This window comes from Bufo bufo, chromosome 1 (genome assembly GCF_905171765.1).
Source record: "Bufo bufo chromosome 1, aBufBuf1.1, whole genome shotgun sequence".
Classification (NCBI taxonomy): domain Eukaryota; kingdom Metazoa; phylum Chordata; class Amphibia; order Anura; family Bufonidae; genus Bufo; species Bufo bufo.
Genome location: NC_053389.1, coordinates 629207307 through 629227432, shown reverse-complemented (window position 1 = coordinate 629227432; position 20126 = coordinate 629207307). Strand labels below are relative to the sequence as shown.

Genomic DNA, 20126 nt, shown 5'->3' with positions numbered 1-20126 from the left:
AAGCCGAATCCTTTTCTCCCTGAAATGGTAAGGGAGGAAAGGATGAGCAGACTGAACCCACCATACAAGGCATGTACCTGAGAACAGGTTACTCACTGTCCCAGGGTTTGATGCAGGCTCGGTTCCAGAGCCCAGCGTGAGGGGGGTGCTCATCTTGACTCCCGACCGCTTCAGAGATGCTTCACCAAAATATGTGAGCCGCGCTATGCAGGGCGCCGTTACACACGTCCTGAGCGTTTTTATAGTGTCTCCATGCTTCTCATGCTGCAGGACCTGTGGCGCATGTTGATGACGTCAGCGCGCTTAGCTCCGCCCCCGGCGTCTGACGTCATCCGCCTGCCGGCCGGAAGGGACACATCACAGTGCCGATCCGCCGTGTTCCTCCTTCCCTCTGCATCAAGCCCTCCGGGACCGCCGCAGAGGGAATCTTCGCAGGGGCACTACCTATGTGCCCGAGCCCAGGCCTAACCAAACGGAGGAGGGAGAGCTGCACTGCAGATCCGACCTCGGCCCAGATGAAAAAAATAACTCCAGGTGAGCCCAAACGAGCTCCGTGCACCTCTCCTGCTTCCTATCCTGATGGGACAGGAAAAACACTGGTGATGTGAGGAGGGGGTGGGGGTTTTAACCTCTCTGTGTTTTTCCTGTCCAATCAGAAGGAAGTCAATCTCAGGACTTGGTGTCATGGAGACGACTGGGGAAAAGGCATGTTCTACAAATTGTGGTAGGGACTTATGGATGTGGACAACATATGGATAACATCTGTGTGTTGGTAATTTTTTATGTGCATTATTTTTTATTGTTTTTGGCAGACCGATATAAATGAATGAGTTTGTGAACGATCTGCAAAAAATACAGATAGCACACAAATGGAAAATATGGTCATGAGGCCTTATACTGTACATGAGTAAACCATGCTATAACTCAGGCTAGTAAAAAAACTAGGGGGTCATTCACATGTCTGTGTCCACAAAAGAATTGCATATTCTTTTTTAACAAACTTTTTAAATAATTTCCTATGCAATCGGTATCAGTGAAAAACTTCCATATTTTGATCAAATCTGGGCTGGGAGACCATATTCTGATTGCTCTGGGTCTCTCTCTCGATACCTCCCATGCAAATTTTAATAGGGTAACCTGCAGCCAGCCAGATAATGTAGTAATACATGGCAGCCATTCACATGAATGGTCAACCATGTAATATGTGGTTAGCTCTAGTCCTCCAGAATGGGAGACACTCCCACAAGACGGCTCTCCATTCTCACTCATAAACAAGGGCCCACATTGGGAGATCCCCTCTATGATGTCTTTATGCCCTAATAGAGCATATAAACAGGTTTGGTCTTGATAAGACAACCCCTTTAAGTGATTATTTGGCTTGGATTTAGTTTGAGAAGATCCCTCAAGCTTAAAAGAGTCATTGTAGAGCTTTTTTTCCTATAGTTCCAATACATCTAAAATGAAAAGAACCAACTCTGCAAATAGTATTAAGAAGGTCTTATTGTTTTAGGTCTGCTGCTCATATAAAAGCCCATCTCTTTCCACTGTAACAGAAGAAAACCACCTGTGAAATCTGAGCACTAATACTCAATTTCATATATAATCCCTTTCTTGCCTATCTACCATGATAACAAGAATTAGGAAAACCAATGGAAGGCTTGGCCAAAGAACATAGGAAAAGTGTGCTGTATGTTACCATGGAAACCGGGGGGCTATAAGGAAGATGTAGACACAAAATGATGACATTTTTAATTAATTTACAAAATTGATTCATACTAAGAACATTAAAAATGGTTGCAAAGGCAAATACAGCCTTCCGTTAGGGTGTCCAGCTACTAGGGATCGACCGATATTGATTTTTTAGGGCCGATACCGATAATTTGTGAACTTTCAGGCCGATAGCCGATAATTTATACCGATATTCTGGGAATTTTCATTTTTGAGAAAAAAAAAAATTCCTACACAAATCTGCTGAAAATTAATATGTTTATTGTTAATGTGTATTTTTTTGTTTATTGTTAATGTGTATTTTTTTTTATAAGTCTTTTTCATTTATACTTAATATTTTTGTGTTTTTTTTTTTTTACTAACTTTTAGCCCCCTTAGGGACTAGAACCCTTGTCCTATTCCCCCTGATAGATCTCTATCAGGGTGAATAGGAGCTCACACTGTCCCTGCTGCTCTGTGCATAGTGCACACAGCAGCATGGAGCTTACCATGGCAGCCAGGGCTTCAATAGTGTCCTGGCTGCCATGGTAACCGATCGGAGCCCCAGGCTTACACAGCTGGGGCTCCGATCGGAGGAGCAGGGGAGAGGGGATCCTGTGGCCACTGCCACCAATGAGTAATACTGGGTGGGGGGGCGCACTGCGCCACCAATGTTTTTACTATTGGCCGGGATTGGGATGGGGGTGGGGGGCGCACTGCGCCACCAATGATTAATACTAGGGGGCTTGGGGGGGGGGGGGCGCACTGCGCCACCAATGAAGATAAGTCTCTCAATCATTCATATACAGGAGGCGGGAGCTGGCTGCAGAATCACATAGCCGGCTCCCGACCTCTATGAGCGGTAGCTGCGATCCGCGGCACCTGAGGAGTTAACTACCGCGGATCGCAGCTATCGCTCATAGAGGCCGGGAGCCGGCTATGTGATTCTGCAGCCAGCTCCCGCCTCCTGTATATGAATGAATGAAAGGCTTATCTTCATTGGTGGCGCAGCGGCCACAGCCCCGCCCCTCCCCTCCTCTTGTCTTCTCTTCTGTCATTGGCGGCAGCAGCAGCAGCAGCACAGGGGGAGGAGACACGGCTTCCTTCTCCCCTGTGCTGCGGAGGGAACACAGAACGCGCTGAGAGCAGCGCGTTCTGTGTTCCCCATACGTTATCGGTATATCGGCAAAATAGATGCCGATACCGATAACGTTCAAAATCCTCAATATCGGCCGATAATATCGGCCAAACCGATAATCGGTCGATCCCTACCAGCTACAGAGACACTGAACCATTAGCTTTGTTCAATTCCCCTGCAGCGCCTCCACAGCAGAACTTTCTCCATAAAAGAAAAGACTGCCTCTGGTACCACCAGATGTAAGGTAGCTATCATAGGGCAATGTTCAAACTTTTAAAAAGGCCTTGAGACATTACTTATTGTTATAGCCAAGCCAGCATCTCATCTGCAGACGGTTGTTTTGTAGTGACTACCCCTCATCAGTGCAGAGTAGAGAGAACTGGCTTTGCTGGATCAGAAGCCTTTGTTAGGTATCTCGGGGGCACTACTTGTTCTTGTGGAGAGCACCTAGTAGGCGTAAGTAGTCTTTTGGCAAACAATGCTCCTCTGGGAAAAAGGTATCTGGAAATATGCTATATTGCCAATAGCTACTCAACAGATGAAGATCCTAAAAGGGGATTTTACTCTTAACTAAACATTCCTTCAATAAACTTTCAACAATATTAAAATATTTCAGAACTTTAGCATTTCTACTTTTGATATTTTTTTACACGTTTGTACTCAACTTTCATTTAACTAGAGAAGCAGATAATGGGTCACGTTAATGGTAAGTAATGCAGACAAATCCAGCAAATCTTTACATTCGTTGTGTTCCAAAACCATAAAATGATACCAAAATTATCACAAAAATGGTCAAATACAGTACAAGAAAGTCAATTTATTCTATCTACTTGAGGTTCACAAGAACATCAAGGTGGCATTTAAATGAGAGACTAGAAAAGACCAACTTGATAATACGGTGTGTATTATGGTATTCAGAGTAATCACTGCATTCTACAGCAATGTTTGTACAAGATATTTTCATTTATGAATGTAAATGAAACCAAGGACCATCCAGTCATTAATAATTAAACCAATTTATTTCAGATCTTAAGCATTTTACAAGAGGAGAGCTTTTAACCTTGCACTTTCCCGACTCCTATGAGATATCATAAGAAGGCGGTTTTAGTAAGGCCATATTTCGCCCTCTACAATGATTTAAAAAATATCTTTAAGAAACTTTCATGTATCCAGGGCATGTAATTAAATATGTACAAATCATTTTCTCTCATTTGTCTTCCGCAACCTCTGCTGTCAATTGTTTAGTATTCTACTTGAAACAATTCATAAGAGGCTGGTTTACATTGACTATTGCATGTTGAAAAGATCTGGCCATAAATATAGATTCTCACAAGCGGCATCAGCAGATTTCCTTACCTGCCATCATTTTCTGAGCTTCATATGGCTCCATATAGCCATCATTCTCAGTCACTATTTCTGCAGTTGTCTGGCTTCCTGGGCCTTGCTTAGCATCAAATGGGTCTGCATAGTCTTCAAGAATGATGACCTAAGAGAAAAGTAATGGAATATTAAGATATAGGGAAACCTATGTGCACTGCAATAGTATCAAGACTAAGAGTTTGTCAAACTGAGGTTTCTGTCACCCAAAACAGCTGTATTCTGCAGCAAAACAGTAGCTTTCCATGGACTTCAATTCAAAAATACCACCATGTGCACATGGCTGCTTTTTTTATAATGCTGAATTGGGATCCATTTCAGAAGTGGCATGTTCTTAGAAGAGGATTGTTAGCAGATTTTGTATTGAAGTCAATTGGGAAGCAAAAAAAAAAAAATATAGTATTTTTAACGATGTTTACGTAACCAAAAACACTTCTGAATTATCACAGCCAAGGGTAGGATAATAAAAACACTCCCAAAAAAAGCTTATAAAATCTCTTCTACAAACTCCTCCAAAAACTCTTCTAAACTGCTTGTAAAAACTCCTCTAAATCTGCCACCAAAGACGACCTGTTTTCTTTCAGCTACTCATCTGCTACTGATTTTTCTGCCACAGATTTTGCCATGTGAACTTAGTCCAATAGTGTTGTGAAATCTTTAAAAGAAGTATACCCATCTGGGACATTTATTGCATATCCTATAGGAGTGGGTCCCAATGGTGGGACGTGCACCTCTCTCACGAACAGGGCCCTAAACTGAATTAAGAGAAAGCCAGCATGTGTTCATTCAACGATCTAGGACTCCTGAAAATAGCCGAGCAATGCCATTGTCGGAGATCACGCAGCAGTGAATAGAGAGGAAGCCGTTCATGTGCGCCATGCTCTCCATTCACTGTGCTCTCTGTTCTCAGCAGGTCCAAGAGGTGGGAACCATACCGATCGGACATTTGTGGCATAGCCTGTTGAAATACCATAAATGTCCCAGATGGGAATACTTCTTTAAAGGAGGCTGTATGCAAAGCATTGAAGGAAATGAGTCACCAAAAATGTTATCTGCCAGTTAAAACCAGATAGCAACACTTTTTATTTTCTGATTCCAGATTATTATTTTTTTCATGGACTTGATTATGCGGGCGGCCATCTTTCCTGAGCTGTTCTTTACAGCATTTAGAAAGCATAAAGAAAATTGCTTTACGGCAGCCACAATGGTCTGTAGCCGACCCTATTTTCTAGGCATGCTCTGTGACCTGTGCAGAGGTCAATTATACTAAGAAAGAATAGATAAGATTTGACAATCAACTATTGTAAATGGTGGATCCTGTCTTATCTATACACAGAGGTGATATCATTACAGGCAGGATTAGAATGACAGAAAAGCAGATGACTGCATTAAAGTTATCTTTACAGACCAAGAAGTGGTGTCCATTATAATCTGCAGGGGTTTTCTTTAAACATAGATACTGACATATAAAATTAAAAATAGCTAACACATTTTTAAATAATTTTTCAAGATAAAAATGTGATTCTAAACAATTGATAATTTTCTGATCACCTATTCCCTTTAAGCTTATTCCAGAGCCTGTGGGGGCAGTAAATGATGCAGGTATTCTTTTTTTGATGATGGTTTAACCCCTCTGTAACAGTTTTACTTAGTGTACTATAAGACTGGGTCAACGAATGGCGTAAGTGTTGTGGATTTGCTGCCAGAGATTTCCATGCGACAAATCAGGGAGAGAGAGACTCCTTCTCCCCTGTGCTACTGAGGACAGAGCGCGCCTTGTTCTCTGATACTAGGCTGTGCAGTAGCGCAGCCTAGTATCGGTAAATGAAAAATCCCGGTATCGAAGTATCAATTGGGTAACGATAATTTGATACCCGCTGCAACCCTACTGTATATAACTATCACAGAGAATGCCATCAATCACTGATAACACCTTCCCTGTGTACAATGAGGTTAGAAAAACTGAGATAGCAATGCATAAATTACATGTTTTACTGAACCTTTTCCCATAACATTATATTTCAATCTGCTCATCTTCTCCTGCTCTTTTACATGCTGCCTGCAGATTGCACTGCATTTTGTGGTGACAGGTCCTCTTAAGGCTAAGCAGAGATTACAGGATTTTAGGCTACTGTATGCCAACAAATTCTACAGTAATGTGCATTGTACGTGATAATATTAGTCAATCTTCTGGAGATCTGCATACTGCAATTACTGATCCACACCGCTAGCACTTTTACTCAGACACCACAATGATGGTAGCTGATCTCCAACACAGGAAAGATAACACGACACAAACCAAATTTTTTAAATAACATGCTACATTGTGGGTCGGACTGGGATCCAGTAAAGGGGATTTTATTCAATTCAAAAGATTCCTAATTTGAGACAAAGAAAACATGAAGAACAAAAGTTTACCATCTGATACTACGTGCTTTAGTCTTAACACATCCACTTTCCCCCAGAAACAAAATCTTTTATTTTCAGGAAGTCTCTCACCTTTCCGAGCTCAGAATATTATGGCTCTATTGAGTAGCGTCTGTCCTTTGTGCAATTGTTATTGTTTTGTGCATTAGTATTGGAAACTTTATCACTAAGAATAACATTGAAAATAAGCCAAATAGTGGCAGCATTCATTACTCTCAATCCTCTAGACATGTGTGAACAACAACTGACAAATATATTGTGACACAGTGAGAAGTTTTGTCTGGGAAAACAGGTATTTTCCTCCCAGCATGTGCTGCTGGGCTGATCTACAGCCAGGTGAGGTCAAATACCGGACCGGATTTTAAGTGCCGGTCCGAGTTTTGGCAGCATCTGGCTCTCCTTAAATAGGCAGCTGGGCTCAGAAGCCAGGTCTCTGTGTTGGGATCTGGTAGCCTTGTGTCTGGATGAAGGCTTGCTACCTGTTTGGCGTGAAAACAAGTTGGTGCTACTATGGTCAAGGACTCTTTGAGGCAGGATTGCCGCATGGTGTGAATTACCACGAACACCGCAAGGTGACTTTGTTTGATTATGACTGCTTGTTTTGTTACTTGCCTAAAGTGTGAATAAAACACTGAACTGTTTGATCCAAAGAACTGGTTGTTGCTTCTATACCGCGTCAGCTAATCCTGTCTACCAGAGCGAAACCCCACTATATATATATATATCACAGTACAGACCAAAAGTTTGGACACACCTTCTCATTCAAAGAGTTTTCTTTATTTTCATGACTATGAAGGCATCAAAACTATGAATTAACACATGTGGAAATATATACATAACAAACAAGTGTGAAACAACTGAAAATATGTCATATTCTAGGTTCTTCAAAGTAGCCACCTTTTGCTTTGATTACTGCTTTGCACACTCTTGGCATTCTCTTGATGATCTTCAAGAGGTAGTCCCCTGAAATGGTTTTCACTTCACATGTGTGCCCTGTCAGGTTTAATAAGTGGGATTTCTTGCCTTAGAAATGGGGTTGGGACCATCAATGGCGTTGAGGAGAAGTCAGGTGGATACACAGCTGATAGTCCTACTGAATAGACTGTTAGAATTTGTATTATGGCAAGAAAAAAGCAGCTAACAGTCTATTCAGTAGGACTATCAGCTGTGTATCCACCTGACTTCTCCTCAACGCCACTGATGGTCCCAACCCCATTTATAAGGCAAGAAATCCCACTTATTAAAACCTGACAGGGCACACCTGTGAAGTGAAAACCATTTCAGGGGACTACCTCTTGAAGCTCATGAAGAGAATGCCAAGAGTGTGCAAAGCAGTAATCAAAGCAAAAGGTGGCTACTTTGAAGAACCTAGAATATGACATATTTTCTGTTGTTTCACACTTGTTTGTTATGTATATAATTCCACATGTGTTAATTCATAGTTTTGATGCCTTCAGTGTGAATCTACAATTTTCATAGTCAGAAAATAAAGAAAACTCTTTGAATGAGAAGGTGTGTCCAAACTTTTGGTCTGTACTGTATATATATATATATATATATATATATATATATATACACATACATACATATATACATACACACACTATAGCACCATGCATATAGCAGTAAGAAGGTGCCCTGATCAGACCTCAGGTACCTTGCACACCAAGTTCAGACAATTTCATGGGAAGCTGTTGGTGGTGTTTTAATTGCAGAAAACGGACAGAATCCACTGCAGATTTTAGCTATGTGAACACACACTTAGGGTGCAAAGATGAAAACAGTAGTCTGAATTTAGCAGACAATTTTTATTATTTGTACAATGAAAAGTTATACAATGTTTCCATATACTTCCTGTATTAGTTCCTTACATTTAAGATGCTAGGATAGGTCATCAATATCAGACCGGTGGGGTCTGACAGCCGGCATCCCCACGATCAGCTGTATGAGGAGATGGCATGCGCAGTGCACATGTGCCGTCTCCCTTCTCTCTTCTTGTCCGACGCTGCGGTCCCATAGACATATGCAGTGTCCCACTATGTGTTATAGGTGGGCACTTCAAACTTTTGAACTGTCATATTAAATGTATAAGGAATTACAGCTTGATACCACATTATCAGGCTGCTAGGACTGTCATTTCATCTATTCGCCCCTAGGTGGTGCTGGCATCACCGATATATATATCTGGGGTTTGCTAATAAAGTTAGTTGAAGTTGAAGTTAATCCAGTGTTGAGAGCAGAGAGGAACTTAATGGAGGAGCAGAACAGGCCCAGTTCACAATGTAGCTGCCATTGTAGCCCCTTGGCCCTGATCAAGCTAAGGGAGCATAGAGATCAGTATTACAACAGCACAGACCAGTGAGTATACGTCTGAATACAGAGAAAGTCTAGTTGAGATTAGAGCTAAATTAGCCCACGGACTTCACAAGAACCAGTGACCAGGGGGAACCTAAAAGTACTTGGACACAGCCGGATGATTAAAGCCTCATGCACACGTCCATGGAACACGGACCGTAAGATACCGGCCTGGATTCCTGCTGAGTGCAGGAGCGCACGGCGTCATTGGTTGCTACGACGCCGTGCGCTTCGTGACGCTGCTGACGTACAGTAATACACTCTTTCTTCCCCATCACTACATGCAGGCCCAGGGAGGCTCTGCTAACCGTGAGTAAAACTACTGCTACCCCCATCGGCCTGGTCGCTGCACATACGGCGGTGAGCAGGAAGATAGCTGATCGGCAGGGGTGCCGCCGATCGCCCCCCCTCCCCCCCCCCACCGATCTGATATTAATGACCAGCTTGCATATGCATTCCTTATTAAAGAGGCTCTCTAGGTTTGGAATATTGATGGCCTATCCTCAGGTACGTGATCAATATCAGATTGGTAGGGGTCAGCTGTGAATTCAGAATCTAAATTTTGCATCACTAGGACCAATATAATATTATACACACACACACTAATAAATGCAAAACTCAGGAAGCAAATGCAACATAAAATCTCACAATAATAACCAGTCATATTTTACAGAAATAAAAATACAAAAGGAGTAAAACACATATTTTAGACATTAGGGAAGTACCTAGTGTTTCCAGGATGGATAGCATAGCGACTGGAAAATCGTGTCTACCTTATCGTAGTGTCTCACACAGCAATACCCGGCTCCTCAACTCCTTTAGGTTCAATGAAAACCACAAACTGCAACAGAATCGTAGTATAATTCACACAAATCCATTCAGTGACAATGTACGCGGTTTCTATTGCCTTTTGTCATTTAGTAAAATAGTTTCATGCAGCTGTGAGCAGCGATAGCATACAGTCCTAATTGATCAGCGAGGCGTGGAGCAATAGAAGGAAGGGTCGGTGACACCAGCCACTGTCATTCTTCAATGAGCTCAAGGAAAGTCATATTAAACAGATTCAACACTTAGCAATCAAAGAACGGTAATTAGCTTTAAATGTCAAGCTTTTCCACCAAAATCATTTTTCAAGGGCTCACATGACAAATAGCTAATAAAATGGAGCCTGAGACATGGGACTATCAAGGTTGGTGACAAAATCCAAATCGCTCCGATTCGGAACATTTGTTCCTAGGTTTAGGCATGAAACGTAATCAGAAATAAAGGAGGGGCGACCAAAGAGTGACTTCCGATAGCATATGTCAGAAGGATTCATCCAAACACAAAAAAGCAGATAACCAACCTAATCTATTACAATGACGATGGTGAACTGGCTGAGGGGAATTCTGTTACATGTTGTGCCAAACCCACACGGGCAAATAATGGCTAAAGGTCCCTTTACATGGGACAATTTAGCAGGTGATTGTGTTCCTCCCCAGTAATCGCCTGCTCGTCAGTGAAGGAGATCTGCAGCGATCTACTCCACAGTACAAGGCGGAGCGATCGCTAATGCCATCGCTGGTACCCATAAAGAACCATTGTTTGCAAGCAGCATGAGCGTGTTTAGACAACACAATCTGCTGCTGACAAGCAATGGTTCACGGGTCTGCAGAAACATTCATATTACCCGATGAGCGAGGGTTTCGTTCATTCATTGGGTAATCGGCGGCACCTTTAGACCGCCAGATAATCACTAACAAGTGTTCCTATGAACGCTTGTTAGCAATTATCTGGCCGATTCTTGGACGCTGTAAAGCAGTCTTAATGCTCTACGAGTACCTAAATTACCTCTAATTATACTGCTAACCAAGACTCCCACAAGATGCCCATACAAGATGTGGCCTCAGCAGTGGACAGCTGACAAATAGCTATAGCAGGACAAGGTACTTGCATCAAATAGCATGTACAGGTGTTGGCCAACAATTACAGGTGTGACCCAGCAAGTAGTAAGTCACATTAGGATCCCGCTGTCAGGGCCACATCACGGGTAACCAAAAGTGAGACTGGGAGACCCGGTCAAGGGTGAGGGTAGTCTGGTTGCTTAGCAGGAAAGTCCATCATTGTTAAAAAGTTGCCAAGGTTCCATTCAGAAACAATATTATAGATACAAGTAAAATATTTAATTTGTACATTTGAATGATAAAGCAAACTAAGGGTACTTTCACACTGGCGTTGTTAGGGTCCGACAAGCCGTATACAAACGGATAGCCTTTTTTTTGACGGATCCGGTGAAAAACGGGATCCGTCTCATCAGGTATAATCCTGAATAACGGATCCGGTATTTAAATTTTTCAAAGATCAAAAGAGAGAGTAGCTCCTCCTATGTACTGGCACATGCGCAGACCGGAAAACGGCAATGCGGCAATTTCCGGAACATTTGGTACCGGATCCGGCATTAATACATCTCTATGGAAATTAATGCCAGATCCGACAAGTGCGGTATTGTTCTGGGATTTTGGCCGGAAAAAATACCGTACAAGGGACGGAAAGGAAGACATCCTGATGCATACTGAACGGATTGCTTTCCATTCAGAATGCATTAGGACAAAACTGATGCGTTTTTTTCCCCGGTATTGAGACCCTTTAGCGTTATTCTTTTCCGGTATTGAAATCCAGTAGTGTGAAAGTACCCTCAAAAACTCCCCATGTAAGGCTACTTTCACAGTAGCGTTTTTTATTTTCCGGTATTGAGATCAGTCATAGGGTCTCAATACCGGAAAAAAATGCTTCCGTAATTGAACAGAACGGAATGCTCCAAAATGCATTCCGTTCTGTTTGGTTGCGTTCTCATACCGGAGAGCAAACCGCAGCAAGCTGCAGTTTTCTTTTCGTCTTGGGATGCGGAGCAAAACGTCATGACCCAAAATGTAAGTCAATGGGGACAGATCCGTTTACTCGGACACAATAGAATACTAATTACTAAGTTACTAATAGAAAACGGATCCGTCCCCCATTGATTTTCAATGGAGTTCATGACTGATCCGTCTTGGCAATGTTAGAGATAATACAACCGGTTCATAACGGATGCAGATAGCTGTATTATCAGTAACAGAAGCGTTTTTGATGAACCCTGCCGGATAAAAAAAAAGTCTACATACGGTCTAAAAGAAAATGGTTGCACATAATAACCACAGTGCAGCTTTTACTTTTTATTCTGCGGTTGGCAAATGAAAGCTGCACTGTGATTGGTTGCTATGGGCAACTAAGCCAGTTTTCCTTTATGTTTTGATAAATCTCCCCCATAGGGTTTTAGTTTTTATCATTTTTGGGGCCATTGGCGTATAATTTTTTTCCAATAAGCAGGATGCTCTTGGCACGGAGTTGTTTTCCCATTTTCTAGAGAACTTTACAATGTCCAGAAAATAATGCCTGTTCTAAGTGCTACAAAATTACCAATGTCACCAAATACACCACTAAAAGCTCTTGAAATACATAGCATTTTTTTAAAAGTGTTCTATAAGGGCTCATGCACACGGCCGTAGCCTCGCCGTTCCCGTATTGTGGCCTGCAAACAGCGGATCCGCAATATGCGGGCACCGGCCGTGTGCACCCCGCATAATGGATGCAAACCCATCCACTTGAATGGGTCCGCAATCAAGAAGGTCGGAGCAGAACGGAACAAGTGCTTCTGTGGGGTTTCTCTCCGTGCCTCCGCAACACAATTTTTTTTTCTATTCTTTTGCGGTGTGGCTAGATCACGGACCCATTAAAGTTGAATGGGTCTGAATACATCTGCAGAATCAGCACGAATGTTGCCCATGAATTTTTGCATGCAAATTGCGGTCCCCAATGCACGGAATGACCGACTAATGGCCGTGTGCGTGAGCCCTAAGGGCTCACGCACACGGCCATGTGTATTTTGTGGTCCGCAGAAAACGGATCCACGAAAAATACAGATGACGTGTGCATTCCATATTTTGCGGAACAGAACAGCTGGCCCCTAATAGAACAGTCCCGTCCTTGTCCGTAATGCGGACAATAATAGGACATGTTCTATTTTTTTGCGGAACTGAAATACGGACATATGGAAACGGAATGCACATGGAGTAACTTCAGTTTTGTTTTTTTTGCGACGACATTGAAATGAATGGTTCCGCATGCGGTCCACAGGAAAAAAAAAAAAAAAAAACGGAACGGACATGGAAAGAAAATATGTTCGTTTGCATGAGCCCTAAAGCAAAGAGAAAAAAAAAAATTATGTTTGAAGGAGCTGGTAGGTTTGCCCAATGATGATCTAAGGGTACTTTCACACTTGCGGCAGGACGGATCCGACAGGCGGTTCACCCTGTCGGATCCGTCCTTCCGCTATTTCGCCGTGCCGCCGGACCGCCACTCCATCCTCATTGACTATAATGGGGACGGAGGCGGAGCTCCAGCGCAGCACGGCAGTGCACGGCGAAAGGCCGCCAGACTAAAAGTCCTGCATGTCTGACTTTTTAGTCCGGCGGCCTCTCACCGCAAACTGCGTCGGAGCTCCGCCCCCGTCCCCATTATAGTCAATGGGGATGGAGCGGCGGTCCGGCGGCACGGCAAAATAGCGGAAGGACGGATCCGACAGGGCTAACAGCCTGTCGGATCCGTCCTGCCGCAAGTGTGAAAGTACCCTAATGTGTATGGCCATAATTTATAAGATGTTTCTATCTACGTTATCAACCAGCTGCAGAAATAACCTGGCTCATCACAGTGACGCCAAGTAAATACATAAAAATAATACAAAACAAATGTGCAAATGGCTATGAAAACATTATTTTACTTGAAGATTGCCTCATTATTTGGCTCTTGTATTTAAATGGGGGGTACAGCCATTTAAGATGGAAATAGTGTGTTCTTGGCTGCTGCATTACCGCCAGACGGTTGCAAACAACATTCATTTGTAAGAAGGTAAGAAACAAAAGAACTGTCACTTCTCCAGCAGACACGTCAGTTTCCCAAGACGCAAAATTGGTGGCACTAAAATGACATTTTAATAAAAGGTCTAGGATTTTGTTGAAGTCTATTAAACCTTTAACTGCCAAAAATCATCAAGACTTCCTAAACGTCAGCAAGTTGACATGTGTCCCTTGGGGATATGAAGAAAACAAAGCCTACCAATTTAATTGTGGCCCTGTTATCTTCTTAACTCCTTAAGGACTCAGTCCTATTTCACCTTAAGGACTTGGCCATTTTTGGGAAATCTGACCAGTGTCACTTTAAGTGCTGATAACTTTAAAACGCTTTGACTTATCCAGGCCGTTCTGAGATTATTTTACCAGTGTCATGAAGTACAATATGTGACGAAAAACAAAGTCAAAAAATTCATTTTTATTTATAAAAAAATACCAAAATTTACCAAAAATTTGTAAAAAATTGCTAATTTCCAAGTTTCAATTTCTCTACTTCTATAATACATAGTAATACCTACAAAAATAGTTATTACTTTACATTCCCCATGTCTACTTCATGTTTGGATCATTTTGGGAATGATATTTTATATTTTGGGGATGTTACAAGGCTTAGAAGTTTGGAAGCAAATCTTGAAATTTTTCAGAAATGTTCAAAAACCCAATTTTTGGGGACCAGTTCAGGTCTGAAGTCACTTTGTGAGGCTTATATAATAGAAACCACCCAAAAATTACCCCATTCTAGAAACTACACCCCTCAAGCTATTCAAAACTGATTTTACAAACGTCGCTAACCCTTTAGGCCCCTTTCACACGAGCGTGACGGATTAGGTCCGGATGCGTTCAGGCTGCGTTCAGTGAAACTCGCACTATTTTGCAAGCAAGTTCAGTCAGTTTTGTCTGCGATTGCGCTCAGTTGTTCAGTTTTTTCCGTGCGGGTGAAATGCGTTTTGATGCGTTTTTCACGCGCGTGATAAAAAACTGAAGGTTTTCAAACAACATCTCTTAGCAACCATCAGTGAAAAACGCAACGCACCCGCACTTGCTTGCGGATGCAATGCGTTTTTCACGCAGCCCCATACACTTCTATGGGGCCAGGGCTGCGTGAAAAACGCAGAATATAGAACATGCTGCGATATTCACGCAACGCAGAACTGATGCGTGAAAAACAACGCTCATGTACACAGACCCATTGAAATAAATGGGTCAGGATTCAGTGCCGGTGCTATGCGTTCACGTCACGCATTTCACCCGCGCGGAAAACTCGCTCGTGTGAAAGGGGCCTTTGGTGTTCCACAAGAGTTAATGGCAAATGGAGATAAAATTTCAGAATTTAGATTTTTGGGCAAATTTTCCATTTGAATCTATTTTTTCCAGTAACAAAGCAAGGGTTAACAGCCAAAGATGACGTTATCTTTATTGCCCTGACTCTGCCGTTTACAGAAACACCCCATATGTGGCCGTACACCACTGTACGGGCACACAGCAGGGCATAGAGGGAAAGGTGTGCCATATGGTTTTTGGAAGGCAGATTTTGCTGGACTGGTTTATTTACACCATGTCCCATTTGAAGCACCCCTGATGCACCCCTAGTGTAGAAACTCCATAAAAGTGACCCCATCTAAGAAACTACACCCCTCAAGGTATTCAAAACTGATTTTACAAACTTTGTTAACCCTTCAGGTGTTGCACAAGAGTTATTGGCAAATGGGGATAAAATTTGAGAATTTCATTTTTTTGCCAAATTTTCCATTTTAACCCATTTTTTCCACTAACAAAGCAAGGGTTAACAGCCAAAGAAGACTTTATCTTTATTGTCCTGACTCTGCCGTTTACAGAAACACCCCATATGTGGCCGTACACTACTGTACAGCCACACGGCGGGGTGTAGAAGGAAAGGAACGCCGTTTGGTTTTTGGAGGGCTGATTTTTATGGACCGGTTCATTTACACCGTGTCCTGTTTCAACCCCCCTGGAGTAGAAACTCCCTAAAAGTGACCCCATTTTGGAAACTACGGGATAAGATGGCGGTTTTGTTGGGACTATTTTTAGGGTACATATGATTTTTGGTTGCTCTATATTACATTTTTGTGAGGCAAGGTTACCAAAAATTTAAATTCTGAAATTTCATCTCCATTTGCCATTAACTGTTGAGGAACACCTAAAGGGTTAATAAAGTTTGTAAAATCAGTTTTGAATACCTTGAGGGGTGTAGTTTCTTAAATGGGGTCACTTTTAGGGAGTTTCTACTCTAGGGATGCATCAAGGGGGCTTCAAATCGGCCTTCCAGAAACCATGTCGGTCCTTTCCTTTTGTGCCCTGCCTTTTAGTGATACAGCAGTTTACGACCACAAATGTGGCGTTTCTGTAAACTGCAGTATCGGGGTAATAAATATTGGGCCAGATTTATCATTACTCTGACAGCTCACTCCACTTTAACATTTGGCTAAAGTCAGTTTTAGCCAAGTCAGATTTATGATCGGCCCTTTAAGACTGTAATAAATGTCGTTTGACGGTAGCAGTTTATCCGTCAGTAAGCAGCTTTACAAAAGTCGCACATTTTTATGAAAAAGTCGCATGTTCTATTAAAAAGTCTCATAAGATAAGCATGGTCCTCACTGGAGTGAAATTGCGACTTTTTTGCGACTTTTTAAATAGTCCCAATAGTAAATCGGTCTAGAGATTAATTTACATAAGAAAACACGCCCACTTTCAGAAAACTGGCGAGCATAGTGCAGAGCAGAAAAAAAGTCGCAAATTTGTGCGCAGTTTTAGCGTTTGGGACTTTTTTTGGGACTTTTTCACTCCATTATTCTGACCTGAGCTAATGATAAATCTGGCCCATTAAGTTTTGTTTGGTTGTTAACCCTTGCTTTGTTACCGGAAAAAACGGATTGAAATGGAAAAGTGCCAAAAATAGCTGTTTTGGCACTTTTAAATTTTTTTTTGGACCGTGTTAATCTGGGGGGTTAGGTCATGGGGTATTTTTATAGAGGAGATTCTTACGGACGCGGCGATACCTAATAAGTTAACTTTTTTACAATTATTTCGTTTTTAGAGTATATTATAATTTTTGATACAAAATTTTTTGGGGGTATCTCTAAGGTCTAAGAGTCATATTTTTTTTTGTTTTTTAGTCGATTATCTTATGTAGGGGCTCATTTTTTGCGGGATGAGAGGACGGTTTTATTTTGGGGGCTGTATGACTTTTTGATCGCTTACTATTAAAATTTTTGTTATGCAAGGTGACAAAAAAAGTTCTTTTTCTGCACCGTTTTTTTTTTTTGGATCATGTTAATCTGGGGGGTTAGGTCATGGGGTATTTTTATAGAGGAGATTATTACCGACGCGGCGATACCTAATTTGTATACTTTTTTTTAAATTATTTTAGTTTTTACAATTTTTTGGGGTGTCTCAAGTCTGAGAACCAGTTTTTTTATCCGATAGTCAGTGCTAAATTGGGATATAAATTTAGTACTCCATGGAAGTGTGGTACTCCCTGAAGCAACAGTCAATGCAGAGGCCCGGATGATCGGGGCACGTGTCGCACTGAGTAGTGGTGTCCTTCCGTATCCCCCTCCTGCGACACACTCTGCACTTTTTTTGGGTTCGTCCATTCTTTCCAGTATGGGGGACCACACCTGGAAAGTGTTGGCCAGGGACAATCCGGGCGCCTCCAGTTCCCGAGGTACTCCGGCCTGCTCTTTCCCGGTCCGAAAAGATCAGGGTCTTGAGGACTGCCTCATAGAACTGAAGGAATGTCCCAGTGTTGCCAGCGCTCCGGGACAGCACAAAAGAGTTGTACAAGGCAACCTGCACCAAGTAGACCGCAACTTTTTTGTACCATGCCCGGGTTTTGCGCATGGCGTTATATGGCTTGAGGACTTGATCAGGGAGATCAACTCCTCCCATATACCGATTGTAGTCGACGATACAATCGGGCTTGAGGGCCGTTGCCGCGGTACCTCGCACAGGGACAGGGGTGATGCCGTTACCATGAATTGTGGACAGTACAAGGACATCCCTCTTGTCCTTATATCTGACCAGCAACAGGTTTTCACTGGTAAAGGCACGGGTCTCACCCCTGGGGATAGGTACCTGGACGGGGTGGGCAGGGAGGCCGCATTGATTTTTCCGCACGGTCCCACAATCGAACGTGGATCTGGCGGCGTGGGACTGGAACAAGGGGATACTAGTATAAAAGTTATCCACGTACAGGTGATAACCTTTATCTAGCAGTGGGTGCATAAGGTCCCACACAAGTTTCCCGCTAACACCCAGAGTGGGGGGACATTTGGAGGTTGAATACGGGAATCTCGCCCCTCGTACACACGAAACTTGTAAGTGTACCCTGAGGTACTCTCACAAAGTTTGTACAGCTTCACGCCATACCTCGCCCGCTTTGAGGGAACATACTGGCGGAAAATGAGTTTCCCCTTGAACACAATGAGAGACTCATCAACCGCGACCTCCCTTCCAGGTACATAGGACTGTACAAATTTGGCCCCAAAGTGATCGATGACCGGCCGTATCTTATACAGACGGTCATAGGCAGGATCACCTTGGGGGGGACATGCTGCATTATCTGAATAATGCAGGCATTTCCGGATGGCCTCAAACCGTGTGCGTGTCATGGCCGTACTGTAAAGTGGGGTCTGGTAGAGGACGTCCCCACTCCAGTAATGCCTGACACTAGGTTTCTTTACTAGGCCCATGTGCAGCACGATGCCCCAAAATGTCCTCATCTCGGCTGCACTGACCTGGGTCCAGCCACCGAGCCTAGCCAAAAAGGAGCCCGGGTGTTGAGCAACGAACTGTTGGGTGTACAGGTTCATCTGCTCTACCATTAGATTTACCAGTTGGTCACTGAAAAAAAAGAGACTTAAAAAAGTCATATTCAGTGAAGCCCACTGTGAAAATCTGGATTCCTGATTGGCCTACAAACTCAGGAATCACAGGCTCAAATCACTCTGGGGTACACCAGACAAGTTCACTGGCAGGGGGCTCCGGTGGATTTAACTGGTGGGCCGGAAAACTAGTACGAGCCCCAGAGCTGCTCGTACTAGGGTGGGCCACAGGGTCCCTAGCATGGAGGTCCCCTTGCTCCGCCTGGCGGCGTCTCCGCCGCCTTGGGGGCTCATCATAATCGCTAGATGATGAGGACGCGGATGACAACAGGAAAGTGGGGTCATCCTCGTCCTCACTAGGACTCTCGAACTCAGAGGCAAGGGCAAGCTGGGCGTATGCCTCCTCAGCCGAGAACATCCGGCACCATCACCTCTCAGGTTCTAAGGATAGTGATTGGTGGGGAAAAATCACACCACCGATCACCATCCTGTTCCGGGTTATCGGGTCCTCAGAGACCCGAATAACCCGAAAACGAGGCAAACCGCAGGTCTGAATTGACCTGCGGTTTGCTGCGATCGCCTACACGGGGGGGGGGGGGGTCACAGGGTTTACAATGATTTGAGCAGGCACCGGGTTCCGATCACTGCCCGTGATCGAAAATACACTGGGCGTACAGGTACGCCCTGTGTCCTTAAGTACCAGGACATAAGGGCGCACCTGTACGCCCTGTGTCCGGAAGAGGTTAAAGGAGACTCCTTTTTAAATGAATATGACTTGAGGTGGCCTTAGTCTAAAGTTGATCAAAAAGAATTGAAGATTTCAACCAAAACAAACGCCAGTCGGTTGAAATTTAACAAACAATTATTTTAGCCAACTCATGACAGAGAATTAGTTTGAAAAGATGTTGCCAGTATTTAATATTTTTGTCTCATAGTCATATATTCTATATCTCTTTTCAACAGTCATCTCATCGTGAAAAGTAGGATTACAATGAAAAGGATCGTCTATATGTAAGTAACACAAAACCCATCTCATTATTCACAATAGATAATGTCTTAGCTTATCGCCTCCCCCTCCCTGCACAGGTCAGAGCATACCATAGAAGTAAATGAACAGCTCCTATCCACTGTGTTTATGGCCTGTATGGCTGCTGTAAAAATTCTCTCTAAATGCTGAAAAAAGCAACTCAGGCAAAATGGCTGCCCCCATAACTACAGCATCAAAAAATAAATAAAAAAACTCTACAATCATAAAACGGAATCAAATTAGAAAACAGGAATATGTACCAGTATCCGATTAAACACATGTTTTAATTCATTTCGCCAAAGTCCCTTTAAATAATGTTTTGAGCA

The 20126-nt window shown here is 43.0% G+C and overlaps 1 protein-coding gene across 1 annotated transcript in view; it reads right to left on the bottom strand.

The window, feature by feature from the left end:
* The window catches only part of SHF (Src homology 2 domain containing F), a 338508-nt gene that overhangs the window by 241528 nt on the left and 76854 nt on the right, over positions 1–20126 (bottom strand). The window contains exon 2 of the mRNA XM_040413828.1: positions 4202–4331. Coding sequence (XP_040269762.1) covers positions 4202–4331 — 130 coding nt within the window. The remainder of the gene's footprint in view (positions 1–4201; positions 4332–20126) is intronic.